The sequence below is a fragment of the Gambusia affinis genome, linkage group LG12 (assembly GCF_019740435.1).
Source record: "Gambusia affinis linkage group LG12, SWU_Gaff_1.0, whole genome shotgun sequence".
Lineage (NCBI taxonomy): Eukaryota > Metazoa > Chordata > Actinopteri > Cyprinodontiformes > Poeciliidae > Gambusia > Gambusia affinis.
Window position 1 is genome coordinate 20,044,476 of NC_057879.1, and position 16,492 is coordinate 20,060,967.

At 36.9% G+C, this 16,492-nt stretch overlaps 1 protein-coding gene across 1 annotated transcript; it reads right to left on the reverse strand.

Annotated features, from left to right (window-relative positions):
* Nucleotides 1–218: 218 nt before the first annotated feature.
* ap1m1 (adaptor related protein complex 1 subunit mu 1) lies at nucleotides 219–16,400 on the reverse strand. Its single transcript, XM_044134229.1, has 12 exons — nucleotides 16,186–16,400; nucleotides 14,888–15,044; nucleotides 14,685–14,752; nucleotides 14,464–14,594; nucleotides 11,913–12,060; nucleotides 11,603–11,729; nucleotides 11,107–11,249; nucleotides 9,160–9,231; nucleotides 8,724–8,882; nucleotides 8,342–8,467; nucleotides 1,383–1,458; nucleotides 219–980 (listed from the first exon to the last, which is right to left on the reverse strand). The coding sequence occupies exons 1-12, from the start codon at nucleotides 16,225–16,227 to the stop codon at nucleotides 958–960; spliced, it is 1,272 nt and encodes a 423-aa protein (XP_043990164.1). The 5' UTR covers nucleotides 16,228–16,400; the 3' UTR covers nucleotides 219–957.
* Between the last annotated feature and the right edge of the window lie 92 nt (nucleotides 16,401–16,492).

The window sequence follows — 16,492 nt, forward strand, 5'->3', positions numbered from 1 at the left end:
GTGTGTTTACGGAGGAATCGCACTTACCTGCTAACAATATTACGCGGCTCTGAGTATTAAAAGTTGCACTGTTGGGTGGTTTTTTTCCACCTGGATTAGATGGAAAAAACCATCCATGGTGCCCCCACTTCGCTGTTTTTCTAAACAGAGTTTTTCCCTCCATTAAACCATCCACTGCAGTGATGTCACACAAGAAACGACGCAAGCAGATGATGGAACAGTTTTCTCTAAATATACATTTAATGACCGAAAACAGCGTGGGTACAGACAGAGAAAAGGAAAGCAGGTGCCAGGGTGCTTCCTGTGCAGCCTATACTCAACATTTCTAGCATCTTTTGCAAAGCTGAAATAAATCTGTGGAGTCAAAGTGAATGAACAAAAATAAAACATGTGCAGGCGATGTTTTGGCATGTATCTATGGCATCCCATGCAAGTCATAATACAAAATGTTTTGCTTTAAATTTACAGTTATGTAACTAATAACACTGAGTTCATTAACATGTAACAAATATATACAAATAATGAACAAAATGACAAGGAATTGTGGCAGAACAAAGCAGCTTCATACAAAGAACACATACAGTAACTGAGTGGCCGTTGTGCAGGTGATTACAGTAACTTTACATGGGAATTGTAACATTTTAAACTGTCTGACCCACTGCGACAGATTGTAGATCTGCGGCATGTAAGTGGATGTAAACATTCTTCCTGCTTTCCTCGATCTCCATCCTTTCCGGATCCAATCAACCGTAACATAATTAAGTTTCTGAAGCTTGCCTAACCCAAGCCTCCTTCTAATAATTTCATTGATCGTGAATAGATAGAGGTTTAACGAATTGAGAGCTATACAACTAAAGTAAATACTGACAGTCCTCTTATCTCCTGACTGCCACCTGCCTTCCTCAGCACATTAGCGCTTTGACTCCACCCCGTCTTGACTTCCACCTGCCCACGTGCCTACTGGGTCCGGAGCTGGTAATCTGTGGAGGAAATTGAGGAGACTTAATCAAATGTGCAAATGAAAAGTAGGGAATCTGAGAGAAAATCAGCAGCTGATGCTTTCCACCCTGGATTGGATGAAATACAAAGGAAATGAGAGGAGGATGTTTGGCAATTAGTAGCGATATTAGCCACAAGCCCAACATGTGCAACTCTGGTAATCTCACGATGATGAGCAGGGGAAGATCGAGAAAATAAAGCTCTCTTTCTCACATTTGGCAGGGCGTTGCCACATTGCCTCATGTTCTTCTCTGTATCCCCTTTTCATAGAACCGCTTCTCTGCAAGGTTAGTTCCCACCACATTGCACAGCATTGGGCAACAGTTGCCTAATACCTGCACATATGGGCACTTTGCACAGTTGTAGATAAACCCGTGACCTACCTCCGTTCTGGGTGATGTAGCGCACCCACGGCAGCGCCTGGTAGCCGCTCTTCTCTATGATCTTCAGGTAACGCACCTGCAGGGCCACAGAGAGAAAAAAATATATATCTGAAGAAAAAGTCAAACTAGAGCAGCTGAAAGCAACATTTCAGACACATTTATAACTTTTTGTTTGTTTTGCTGATCTCCTGGTTTGATTACTGATCAACCAAAGTAAACTAACATTTTTTTAGACAACGCCTGTTAGATTTGACATCAGCATTAATGTCTGGTGAAGTTTTCCTACCTGCTGTGCTCCAAGACTCAAAGTAGTGCAATAGTTTTGGAGAAATTGCTGCAACTGAAATTGAGTATGTCTTGGCTTTTATTCGTCTTATTATTTTCTTGGTATTTTACTGCCAATTCTTTTTTTATGTTTTAAATCAAATAAAATTTTATTTATTATTTTATCATCTAACTATGATGCACTTTGACTTGAACAGCAATGGGCCTGTCATAATAACTTATTTTGTTGGACGATAAATTGTCCCACATATAATAATATTGTTGTTTTGAGACCATTTCCTACCAATGTATTGTTAATGTCATGTTACTGCAAGTTCGCCATCTCAAAGACCAACAGGTTTTAAACCTGGAACTAGAAGATATTTTAAATATTTAAAACAGTTATCTATTTTATCAACCAAAAATAGATAACTAATTTAAATAACCAATACATTAATTACTGCTGGGAATAAATTACACACGGATGGATTCTCTTTCCTACTGAAATTACATCCTTGGGTGTTTCAACACCTGATAGTTCGGTAGATTCAGTTTTATCAGGGACTAAACTTGTAACATTTCTTACATTATCAGCTGGTGCGGTTTGCTTTCACACTGCACTGTGTCAAACAAACCAAACCCTTTGAAAAACCTGTTCCTGCCCTTGCCTGTGGTGGCGCTACAAACAGGAACCACTGAAGTAAACGACACCAAAACCTCCTGCCCTCACACACCTTTGCAAAATGTTAGCAAAAATATAGAAGTTAAAAACTATATAATTTCTCTCTTTTTGGTAAAGACCACCAGTCTTTTCACCTGCTAGCAGTAGACTCTCTCGTTTGTTTTGGTTGCATTTACCCAGAATGCCCTCCGCTGTAGTCCGCTTTCTGCTTTTGGAGCGGTCTTTGGTCCGCTTAGCGCTCACATCTGAATTCTAACCGCACCAGATTTCACCGGAGTTTTTAAGTGAACCAGAGTTTCCTTTTTGTGGTTCGCATCAGAAATGAACCATAGTTTTGATTACCAGATCTTATTTAAAAGGATCACAGTAAAGAGAGGTGAACAAATAACATACCACACTTTTCAGAATTTGAGAAATTCACATTTAATTTTCTTTTTAATTTGCAATCATGCACTACTTTGCATATAAAATCCCAATGAAACACATTGAATGTTGTGGTATAAATTGACATAATGAAAGTTCAAGGGTACTTTTTCAAAACATTTGTTAAATTCCCATTGGTCGAATCAAACTGATGCTGATCTGAGATTATTCCACCTGAAGCTGTAAGTGTCTCACATTAAACACTGTCTGCACCTCTAAGCTTGTGCCGAGGAGCAGGCTGTTGTAAAAGTTGTGTTGATGAGGAAGAAGTAGTGAGTCACAAAAAGAAGGAAGCAGCTTTCAAGGGACACACTATGTTAATTTACATAACTGTAGTTTTTTTGTGTGATGCCTGTGAGGAAAAAAAATGCACATCAGCACAAATAAGCTACAACTTTCACAAGATAACCGATATTTCTGCTGCCTGGTGTTACCACAGAGCTGAATGTCGAGAATAAATGCTAAAAATACCCTTGCAGTCTTAGTGCTATTGAACTGGATTGCAGAACGTTTTTTCCCCATTAGATGGGGAAATAAAACCGTAAAGGAAATTTAAAGATTCTGTAGTTTTAGTGAAGTATTGCTTTAGTTGACTCAATGAAACGCTTTACTGATTTTGTGTGTTTTTATGCAAAGCAGGCCTACAACGCCCATACCCAAGATATCGTTCATGCTTCAATGAGCTCCTGCTGTCAAAATGTTCTCACACTTAACATTCAGCAGGAGAAAAAATTAAAAGAAAGTAGAAAGTTGCAATCTGATGTGACAACCTCCCCGTCGTCTTGGCTGTTCCCAGCTGAAACTGGGACAGACGGCGCAGGAATTTGTGAATCAGAGCCCTGGGAAGGCCACGGCACCGGCCGCCTTGTTATTACTTTCCTCTGCTCTCTGTTAGGTCAGAGCAAGCGCCGTGGTCACCAAAGACATGACGACAAAACACGCAGACGCGGGATTGCCGAGTCTGCCGGCGCAGCAGTTCTTCCTCGCATCCCGCAGCCAAACGCTCGTCCCGGCCTGGCCGAGGGCACGCAGTCAGCAAAACCTCCATAAAATATCATTATGGCTTGGTAAGATGAGAAGGGAACAGGAGGATGTTTGTAGTATATCGTTTGGTAAGTACAGACTGCATGTGTGGTCTGGATTTATCAGACTGCTTGTAGATGGCATGGCCAGAAAGGAAAGAGAGGAGGGAAAAAAAACACATCTGCCAACTTGTTTGAGTTCTCTCACCTACATTCAAAAACACGCTCTTATTTCCACCAGCCCAACGTGTGGGGTTACATGGTTTTCCAGTTAAACGTATAAGGTGGAGCTGCTTGCATCATACATGCTTCACATGTGCGCTCCCCTACACTTAGTGGTGGAGTTAAGAGAAACTTTCTCATGCTTTGATATTTACATGCATCTAATTAAACTTCACGGCCTCTTCTCACTCGTAGAGAGTGGTGTCACTTGGCTGCATTAGAGCCTGTGACCCAGTTTGCAGTTGCCCTGTAATAAGGAGACGGTTGCATGCTTCACACAGGAGTCTGATGGGAACTGGGATCTTGGTAGGTTGTTTTTGAAAATGGATGATGAGCCATCGGTTCTGGCATAGGGAAAAAAAAAATTGATTTTGGTTGCAAAAAGCAGAGTGGAACAGTGAAGGATAAAGCTGCTTATTTACGTCTCTTATCTTAACTAACCAATTCAACAGGAAAAACTCTCAAATCAATTAGGAAAAAATACTTCTCAACATTTGTCATATATTATGAATCAATCACAACCTTTGTTTTATTTTATTAGTATATGTTATGCCTGAAGTGGACAGAAAAGGATATAGCTCTTTTAGGAGCTGGACAATATAGTTTCAAAATAAAATATCTTATTTTTTCACACCAAATCTGATTTTAATAGATTTTTTTCTCTTTTGTTAAACAGGACATATCATGCAAACATGTAGCTAAATGGTTTACATCCATGCATGTTTGTGTTAGAATGGCCCAGTCAAAGTTCAGACGTTAACATTATTGATCAAATCAGATTCAGCTTTAGCTGTGCTGCAGAGAATGTGCAAAAATTTCAGTCTCTGGGTGTGAAAAGAATAGAGCTCCTATTTAGAAAAGAGGGGCTCAATACAAATCGATCGTGTTTTTGGAAAACATTTATTATTTTTTTATTTGCCTTCTTAATTAAGCACCAATTTCAATTAAATTTAGTAATAAAAAAGCAATACTTTTGCAACTCCTATTATTAAAACATCTTCGAAAAGTCATTGTCTTGCAGTGAATCTAAAGAGACCTCTGACTGAAGACTGTCTGACAGTTTGACTGCTGTGACAGGCAAACTGTTAAATATCAAAGCAGCAGAGACAATATGCTACACTAACATGTACTGGATGACATTATCAGTTGTTGGCAAGCTCTAGGCAAGCATTTGCTTTTTCTGCTCCTGAAAAACAGCTTTTTTAGTCTCAAATAGAGACTATTTGAACTTACTCTTCATCCATGAAGCCTCTTTGGGGTCATAGTTCAGGTATTATTTGAGCAGGGTTTCCCTCAGTGTTTTATAAACCTGGCGGGCCACCAAGCTTTACTTGTGCCCCCACCAGGCTAAGCGCTGCTTATTTATAAAATTTTTAAAAATTTTTGCATTTTTTAAGACTTTGTAGTTGGTGTTTAGATATTAATTTTCCAATCTTTCAATAACACATAATTGTCAAATTATATTTTCAAATTTCCTGTAAACTTTAAACATTTTTTAACTCAAAACATGACAAACCGCTGGATGAATGACTGCCCGAGCACTCCAACCACCGAGCGTAGCAAGTTTTCTGGGGGAAACCTTGACTTGAGTATTTGAGATGCTAATCAGCAAAATAACTAATATAGAAAGTTCAAATGCTCCCATCATAAAAGACGCAATATTCTGGGATTTGTGTTTATTATATTAAACTGCATTAAAATGCACTTAAGTTTGTGGGTGTAATGTGACAAAATGCAAAAACGTTCAAGGGGTATTTGAAGAAAAAAAAAGAGGTTGGTGGTTGAAACACGTTAGAAAAAATCGTTTGGGTGTTGTGTTGCATTCAAAAACCGACCTTTACAGGTGGCTTCCTTTCAGGAAGTTTGATAGTTTACAGAAGCAAGATGGTCTTTTTATTTTCCAGCTGTTAAAAAAAAAAAAAATTCATAGCCAAACCAATTTTCTACCTGTAGATGAGAACGGAAAATGTACGACTTTTTCCACTATTTGTTTGTTTCTTCAGGTAACGTTAAGGTCATGAAGACGCTCATGTAGTAAACACTGGAAAAAAAAAACTGTTGATCTGAGAAAATTCAAACCAACTTACGGTTAAAGGGTGCCTTGTTCTTAAACCGCGGCAATAACACTTGTAGGGTGTGTCCAGATTGAAGCGAACAGGAAACCCTCATGTGTTTGAATACAAGTCATCAAGGTTTGTAGAAAACCACAAAAGAGGATCCACCACAACAGTGCAGATGAGCAAGTCAGAAGTTCATCAGAGTAGAGATCGCACTGGCCATTGCAATGTATGACTTTGCATTCTTAAGCGTTTTGAATCAAATTGAGAAAAACGATTTGCTTCTACAACATAAGCATCTTATTGTCTTCTGCATTATTTTTAATTTAATAAAGACTTGAAAGGATTTAGTTCATTTATTGCAGAATTAAAGCAAAACAAGTGAAAACTTGTCTTTATGGTTGCTCTGTTTATGCAAGTATTTACAAGACGAATAGAGAATTATTGGTAAATCATTGAAGCTCATTCAGCTAACTATAAAAAATTACAACAATTCACATTAGAAGTTATCATGCATATCAATTATCTTTGGATTGAGCGTCTTGTTTCCGAGTGGGCTGCATAATAACCGAGCAACTTAATAACATTTTACAGATGAAGATGGGAAATGTGGGGAAGCTGGAAAATGTGACCTTTTGGCTCATTTAATGATTCATACAGAAAACAGCACTTAAAGTTGGGGCATAAACGCGACTCTGTGAGCATGATGAAGGTCCAACATCAGCCTCGAGGGATTAACTGCAGGTTTATTCTAGAACTCATTGCCAAAAATATGCAGCTTGTTATTGAGGCGAGTTTAGAAACTGAATGTTTACATATAATGTGAAAGCTTGCTTTGTTACTGGACCACTCAGCCCTCAAACCAAAATAACCAGAGTTGGTTGGTTACTGACATACATGCAGCTGATCTGGAGTCGGAGTGCTTTCAGTTCATTCATATCTGCTTTTAACAAACAGAATTAAACATTTACAAGCAGACAAAGAGCATTTTTTAAATATTACAGACTGTACAGATCCTCTATGCTGTGTAAGTTGGCGAGATAAACTCAAGTCTTTGTCTAAACTTGCTTGTCACAGTTACAGAGTTTATCTTTAATTAGTTACTGCTCTGACTGTAGATGTGGGTACGTTTAGATAAGTTTTAAAGATTAACACAAATCGGCTTCAGGCTAATGGTACCTACTGTTGTCCTTCCTATTTTGAAGAGCAGCCATCTCTGTCTAAAACATCAAGGAAGAAGGAAGTCAAACATTATTAAGTAAAAGTTTCCTGTTAAGCTGATCAACGTGAAGAAAACGAGTTGTAAGAGGTTGTAACAGGTGTAGAGCTAGTAAAAAAATAAAAATTTATTTATTTTGTTATTTCTTAGGCTGCTACTTCAACTATCATTTTCTCCAAAGGGGATTAATAAAGTTATACAATATCTCAATAATGTGATTTTGTGTTTGTTGTATTGTCACATTTCAGTATAGATTATGCCACTGCTACTTATTTTACTGCTTTTTACAGAATTCTGGAAATTGATCCAATTTATAAATTAGGATTTTTAGCTTTTTATTCTGTTCATGTATGAAATTATGTGATTTACTAGACTGGGAGAACAGTTTTAAACAACAATAATAAAAAGTTTTAAAGCCTTTTATAAGGCATGAAGCATTCCAGACTAAAAGAAATGCATCCGACAAACATAAAACTGAGAATGTAATTACCCAGAGGATCACATACGATATAATATTCTCAAATGACGCCAAGTATCTTTTCCTCCCCTGACCAGGACATGGGAAAGCGTAATTTGGTGTTGTGGTGCCACACGTATAATCACAGGACAACTGTAATCATACAGTAAACGCAACATGTGTGTTAGTCTGTGGTCAGCATGAGGGGAAACCTGAAATATAAACATTAACTTCTCGCTGTTGCATGAAAATTACAATCAAAATCCTATTAATCTACCAACCTGATTCTAGAAATGACGGTTTATAGTGCTGTCATTATGATCAAACCAGAGGGCCAAGTTCAAGCTGATGAGCACTTGACTTCTCTACAAGTTTTTACTTTAGCACAGAGAAGGTTTAAAAGTGCTCCTGCACTGCCCCCTCTGGTCTAAAACTAGAATGACGCTGCCGGATCAGACCATCCACTAAGTTTGAATCAGCAACAACATGAACAATAAACTCTGTAAGGTTGACTGAGCAGATTTAGAGAATGTTTTAAACTTTTCTGCTCAGATTTCAAACAAATGTTTGTGGGATTACTGCTCGACAAGGGTCACATGTATGCTAAGCCTACCTGGATCCCTGAGGTGGTGAAGTACGGGATTTCAAACTTGACACTGATTGGTGGTTTCCCCTCTTTGTCCTCAGCCTCAACGCTCGGCAACCCGAAGTGCGCCCGCATCAAGTACTCCTTTCCTCCCTGCCACAGGGTGCGACAAGCTTTTTAGCACAACGTAATGATGAGCGATTATAACTGGATTATTTTTAATGTTACTTTTCACTGAATAAAACTAACACATATTTGTTGTCAGTAACAACAAAGCTACAAATAAATCCATGAAAAAAAACAATGATATTATATAACAAAAGCTGGATTAGGAGCTGAATTTAACAAAAGCAGCATTTAGTTGTTTGTAAACCGTCACTATGAAACTACAGTCACGTTTTGTGCTCACAGGAAAAGACTTGATTGACCAGACGATCTCACTGTTCTCAGGCACCCACTTCACGCTGCCCACTGTGGTCTTGAACTTGGGTGAGTCAGCGTCCGTTGGCACAGGAATGTGAATCTCCACGTTGTTGGCGGTGGAGCGCCTCTTGAACTGGCTCTTTGCCTGAGAGAGGAAGAACAGGCAGGGCAAGTTTAAAGCAACGTGCTGCCTGTGCTGGGACTTAAATGTAGCTTGACATAAGAATTATGCAGTCAGGACTTTCTTTCTTTCAAGATTCATGAGTCAGTACAGCTCGCAATGCACGTGAACGCACTTTAGACCGGCTTTCCAACCAAACCTTTTCTTGTTATTGTTTGTGTTTTTACAGGAACCATGAGATCAGGGTGCAGCAGCAGTGTGGATGACAGCAGTTAATCCATGTGCTGAGAAAGCATCGTACCTTTATCATGTACTCGATCCGGCTGTGAGAGTGCTTCTCGATGACAGACTCGATCCAGATCAGGGGCTTCACCTGCCAGACGATGTAATCAGGATTAAATATTTATAAACAGATGGTTTCAGAGCTTATCTCAAGGGCTTGATAGTTTAAATAGTGAGTCGCAGTCGCCATCTAGTGGATGTTTCCCATTACTACGCTAGAAAATATTCAGAAATTTGTTACAGCACACGTGTCAAACTCAAGTTGCATTTTCAACTTGTGGCCCTCTGGTCTCCAAATTACATCAATAAATCCCTCCAGATTTTCACAAACCTGTAAAATTCACACAAAATCGACAGATTCCCAGATTTTTTCTGATTTTTACAGAAAATTGCTCTCAAAAATGGCCCAAAATATTGGGTTTAAGTGACAGCTGCATCAGCCTTACTTGATGTCAAGTTATAGTCTGTGTTCGATACAACAATAATAAAAAGTCACATTTAACATCATATATTAGTGCAAATATCAGAAACATTCCTTACAAATATTTCTAAATTAGCATCACAAAATCTTTTTTTTATATAGCAAAAAAAGGTGAAAAGATGTTAAATATTATTTAATTTTAAGAAACACTTATTGAATGCTGAAATAGCTATTTATTAAAATTTTAACAAATTAATGGGTTTTATTTATACATTCTAGCACAATCAGCCCTTTAAGAACATTCAGATTTTTGAGATAGTCCAAAATGAAAATGAGTTTCTTATTTCTAAGTTTTAGAAAATGAAAGTATCATGAAAAAATTTATTTTAACAAAGGTTAATATGAAAATTTTCAACCAAATATTACAGCTAGAAGCCCATAAAACTGGCATATTGGATGTAATCTTGGTTGTCTTAAAGGGTTTTCCCAATCAGTGACCCAACAGTCCACTTTTTTCACTTCCTATAGAATTGACAGACACAATCTGATACAAAAAATATTACTAAATTGACTTAAAGCGTTACTTTTTAAAAACACAGACATAAATATACAGAATTACAAATTTATTTGATAACTCTACACTGATAGCTTCACAAGCTTGGTCGAATATGTAAATACAAAACAACTTTAATTTGGTGGATCTGGCACATTGTCATAAATATACAATCTAGAATTCTTTTCAATATCAGGATTGATACAAATATTAATATCTTTATTTCCAATCAGTCCTCTACTCATTATTTTATGCCAATCTAAGTTTAACACCAAATAATCCAACTCAAATCTTATGCAGAACATCTGGATCATCGCTTCAACTACCCGAGTTGGATGATAACCGCTAATTGTTTTATGATTTAGAAACAGTAATTAAATATTTCTGATTCTCTCTGGCGCCTTTATTCAGGGAAATGAAGATTATTCAAACAAACGTGAGAAAAAGAGAATGAGGACAACATGTTAACTTGTTAATATTTAAGAAAGACCTTTTGCAACATAAAAGTCTGAATCACTTGCAATCAATTTGAAGGGCATGTAGGGGTGAGTTTTAATTTGCTTTTGTCATCTCTTTTTCCAAGAAATCCCTTGAATTGCGACATTCAAGAAATCTCTGAGTTTCCCGTGCAGTAATTTTTTCCGAGGAGTTGCACTACAGATTCTCAACACAATAAACTTTTAACAGGAGGAGCCTCCTGGAATATGCCTTCATATGCTTATCTAGAAAACATGTTTATCTCAAGTAAATTATAGCACACTGATGATTTCAGTATCGTCCCTAGTGACACTTTTAGATGTGTAATGAAAAAGTCAGAAATAAAATATCTAAATGTACTGCAATCAAAACACCAGAAGTTACAAAATAAATAAATAAAAATAAAAAATCAGACCAGTGGTCAACAGATAAAATCCTGAAAAATTTGGAGACAATGCTTTCTTGTTTGACTTTGGTAAAATTTCACAAACAAACACTTTTGAGGAATTACTTACATGAGTGTTCAAGCGGTAAGACATGAGCTCAAACTCTCCATCTGGAGGAATGAAGGAAATGGTGCGGTCATTCTCAAAGCGAGAAAGACGGACACACTGGTGAAACTTGACGTCCTCCAGCTCTACAGATTTACTCTTCCCTCCTGGACAAAAGAATATTGATAAAGAACAATTATGTCTACATTGAACTGTACTTTGAAACTTTTATGGTACTTCACAGTAGCCAGAAAAATGCTCATCTGAGATAAACTAAAAGCAGATTTGTATAATTTGTATGGATGCATCTTGATAAGTTGAAATCAAAAAGTTTATTTCTGTTTCTCATGCATTGAAGGAGAACTTTGGTTTTTCCATTAGCTATAAATCACCCTCAAAGTTAAAGAGAAATAAAACTATTAAAACATATGATTCAGTGCCTTTTAGACTTGAATTAGTGACATAAATGTACATTTTGATGAGATTTTAATTTATTGAGTTGTTGCAGTAAAGGACTTACGTCCGGTGTTTTCAAACAGGACCTTGTCGTTCAGACCCAGCCGCAGCTCAGGCATCCCAGACAGGAAAACACGCATCTTAATAGAACCAACAATCTCACTACGCAAAACATTCCCATTGGCACTAACCTGAAAATAAGAAGATTTAGAACTTCAATGAGTCAGAAAGAAAAATAAATTACATTAAATCATGAAAACCAAAGATCAACTCAGCTGGCATTCAGTGTTGTGACGCACACAAGGAGGAAATACACAATCAGTGTTACTGAAGTTCCTTAAGCAACTCTGGCCTTTTAAACAAGGAGTTCCTACCAGGAGGTTCACTGACTCAATGACGTCCAGGAAGACTTCATTCTTCCTGTACTTGATGCCCTCTGACCTCCAGGAGACAGCGTTAGTAACAGTGGCTGGGGGTCGCGGTGCGCCGGTGTCTAGCTTGTGTCCCTCTTGAGTTATGTATCTGAGAGGTTAAAAAAACAATGTCAACACAAACTGGAAAAGGAAAATTAGCTTTCTGTTTTGCCATGTTCCCAGCAGTCAAATGAGAACAGACTCCCCTGGCATTTAAAGAAGGACTGTGTGACTTATTACTGTACTCAGCCTGAACAGAGGCAGAAAATCCAGAGTTAGTTTACTACATATTTGCTTCATTCACAATCCTGTTAGGCTAAAGTTTGCAATCTCATCATGATGCAGACAGTAAACTTTGCTGTGCAAGGAAGATTACAGGAAACAGAAAGAAGGTAAAGATATCAGTGTGATTTTAGTGACATCTTGGGGCCAATCTGCACATTTGGACAGATCTGCTTACTCATCTGTATTTACTGTAAAAACAGAACACATATTTATAGTCGCATATTTATATTTCTGAATATGTACAAACAAATTAACCTATTTAAAAGAAACACATTTTGAGTTATATGTGGCACTGATTCACAAAAAGAAGACTGAATCAAATTAAGTTTATAACCAGGACTATAAAAAGACATTTCTACTATTTAAATCATGTTTGGTAAAAACAGTTAAGTGTTAATATTTAATATTGTTCAAAACAAGAATATAAGAAGTTTAACTTTTAGGTGAAGTTAATGACGCATTAAGAAGTATTAATGATGCATTTGTATTTTAAAGTAATTTATTTCTAGCTTATTTTAGTTTCAGTTATTTAAACAACATTAATTGTTATCTTAGGTTTTATTGATGGCACATCCTTCATGGTTTTAGGTTTTTTAACTTGCATTGAACATTTTTATGAAAGAAGGAAGGCATGAAATGCATTCAAATATTACATAAATGACAATATTTGTGTTTCTCATAAATAATAAAAATCACCCAAAACAGAAACATTTTATAAGTTCAAAATTATTTTATTCAATGCACTCTGAGCAATGATGAACCAAAATCTATTTAATTAGTTCCTCTTGCTGTTTAACTCTATTATATCTATTATTTTTTGCTATGTTTAATTTGTTGACATCCACCTTTTGCACAGCTGGAATGTAATTAAGTGGTGAGTTAAACAAAATTAAGAAACAGAAGCAAGAGAAAAAACAAACACAGCAGGCAATTTATTTTAAATGGCATTTATACTCCAGCTGTTCAAACATAAAGGTAAAACAAACAACAAAATAGAACTGAAACAACTCCTCTGTATCAAGTAGCCAAAGTGACTGGAAGTGTTTCCAGGAGGATTTTGAGACCTTTTCCCTTTGTTGTGAAGATTGAATCATAAAGGACATCCATTTTCAGAAACTGATTCAGAAACCTAAAAGATTTTACAAATCAATTTAGATTAGAAGATGTAAAACGGTTGAGAAGAGGGATGTTGTTCTCCTGGAAGAACTTCACTTTAATTCATTTATTTACCTCCAAATCACAACAAAAACAAAACATGAGAATCAATTAAACCAAATCAAATAGATTTCAAGTCAAGGACATCCATCAAGTCAAAATTTTCCATCTAAGGACACCCAGATGATTGTATCGAGTTGCTGACTTTGCAGCATTCACTCCTCCTGGATGAACATGTAGTGACACACAGGCACCTGCTTGGTGTCGCTGACTTTGCAGCAATCCTTCGTTCTGCAAAATGAGCGTTGTGAAATGCAGCAGTGGCCTGTTGAAAGACCCAGTCATCACTGCATAGAGAAAGTCCCTCAGTGAAAAGAGATCCCTGCTGCAACAACGCAATATAGTCATCCATAATTTGATACTCCCATACAAACTGAAGCCAGAATCTATTGTTTAATTATATTAAAATCCTTCCAAGAGCATCAAGAAAGCTCCTGCAACTGCGCCACATAAGAGAACATTAGAAGCCATCAAGATGTCCAGATCATTTTTGTTTGCTTAAAAATAAAACTCTTCCACCTTTCAATGTTTTTTTTGTGTGCAATTTTCAACCAGGCAAATTTGTGGGGTGTGAAGACACATAAAAACACAAAATACACAGTCATAAAACACAAAGTTAACAATTTAAACATTATATTTTGCCAAGTGCCATCATTACACATCAAAATGTTGGCCAATGTTTCATTTATTATGGTACAAAAGCAACTCTAAACAGGTGAGTTTTTAGTCTAGATTTAAAGAAACTGTTTCAGCTGTTTTACAATCTTCTAGAAGTTTGTTCCAGATTTGTGGTACATAGAAACTGAATGCTGCTGAATTTAACTTAAATGTATCATGAGGCCAGGACTCAGTATTAGCAAATGTGTAAAGATGGATAACGAGGATAAAAAAATATCTTTATGGGGGCATCATGAGCAATGATTTAACTGAATACTGAAAGCAATAACTCTACTTTTAATCAGTGAATCACTAGTTACCTACTTTAGGGGGAATGAAAGAAATTAAAACTTACTCTTGCAGAATCTTGCTGTCAGTGGTCTGGGGATAACCAAAGTCCATCAGCTCATCCATCAACTCATAAATGATGACAAAGTTATCTCTAATGCTCTCTTCCTCCAACTCTTTGAAATACTCTGAAAACACCTGAAAAACAGAAATATAGCCTTACAATGCTGCAAAACATTCACCTTTATATTGAAATTTGTATGAAAATGCTGGTATACACTCTCGTACCTGGATAATTTTATACAAGAAGGAGAAAACCAGAGAAACACTGGCGTTTTTCTTGGATGTGGCAACCACTGATGACAAGCGAGTTAAAGACTTGATAAAACTCAGGAAATACAATCAGTGTCAACAATGTCCTTGTGCAAAATCAAATATTTAAATCTAAAGGTTTGGACACAAACAGAGCAGTAAATTATTCTTTAGGATACAGTAAAGGTTATTGTGTTTTATCCACATGAAACGGACGCCTCCGTGAGCCAAGATGGGAGAGAGTGTCCCCTCCTCCTCTTTGTCCATCAGGAGGGTCATGAAGTGCTCGATCTCAGACATGTCCACATCTCCTCGGTAATTACGGCACACCAGGACCTGAAAGAAACCATCAGATGAAGTATTCAGTCTATGACTACCACAATGATGAGAACTGAATAATACTATCTACTTACTGAGCTTTGCTTTGTACATTTTTATCTATATTTAGTCTGCTCTTTTGTTGCTGCAACTAGGAGGCTTTTAACCATCTTTGTACAACACACAAATGCATCAAAGATGCATCATCAAGCTTTTCCTGACTGATACCAATTTCTAGTTTTCTTCCAGGTCTGACCTGTCAGATTTTGAACAGATTCAATCAAAAGTAAAACAGATATATTTTAAACCTCAGCTTATTGACCGGTGCTTCTCTAATGGATCAATGTTTTTGTTTTATTTCTGTCCTGTTGACATTTGTGTTTTATAAAAGAAAAAGGAGGTTGGTCAAATAGTGATGGGGTGTTTAATTGAAGCAGAAAAACAATATCAGTTGTGAAGTGTTTTTTTTAAATAGTGTTCAAAGTGTAGGGATATACAGACATAAATAAGATCTATACATATCGGCCATAACACAATATTAATAATGGTCCAATTTTTTCCATCTCTGCACAATTAAGTTAGTGAGGTTGTTTCAGGTTAAATCAGAAGCCTCTTTCAAAAAAAATTAGAAAGCAACACGTTGACCTACGACGCATAATCATGCATAATATGTTTTATCAGAGGAGAATATTCTTCTTCTTTAGAGTAAGCTTTATTTTTCATTTAGCCATTGTTGTGCAAAAAACACAAGTTTTCACCAGTATTAAACGTGTCCTCTAAATTAGATCTTCAACATCACTTTAAAAAAGCGGAGCATGAGTGGAAAAATTAATGTGTACATTAGTCACTAAAGCTTCATCTGAACCGCTGGACACAGAGAAGAAACATCTGTGTCGTATCCTCACTGCGGCTAACAGCTGGTCACCTGATTCATTGTCAGACAGAATTAAAACCGTTTTTCGTCATAACCGAATTACTTCATAATCATAATTTAGAAATTTAGACCTTTTAATTGGGGTTAAAACACATTAAGTCAAAAAAGAGGCACACACTGAGAGTTATCCCCCCTGGTATGAGCCACATTATAATCTATCAACGGAAAAATGCAGCCTGCTAGCTAGGCTAGCTAGCTTAGCAACAGTGCTCGGTTACACCTTACCTTCCCTTTTAAGTCCAACACGTACACCGCACTGGCCGACATCCTGAACCTGTTTTACACGAGCTCAGCTCAGCTCAGCTCAGCTCGTTATATGATCCTCACTGATCGATAAGTGATATTACTCGTTTACATAAAACATTAAAAAATCTGTCTTTTCATTCATAATACTGAGAAGAAGACGATCCTTCCCGTTTTTTGGACATCCGCAGTACAGCTTACGAGGGAGCGCCCCCTATAGAACAAGAAGAACAATCACCAAACATACAAACGACTCATAAATTAGTCAGTAAGTTAGTGAATTTTGAGA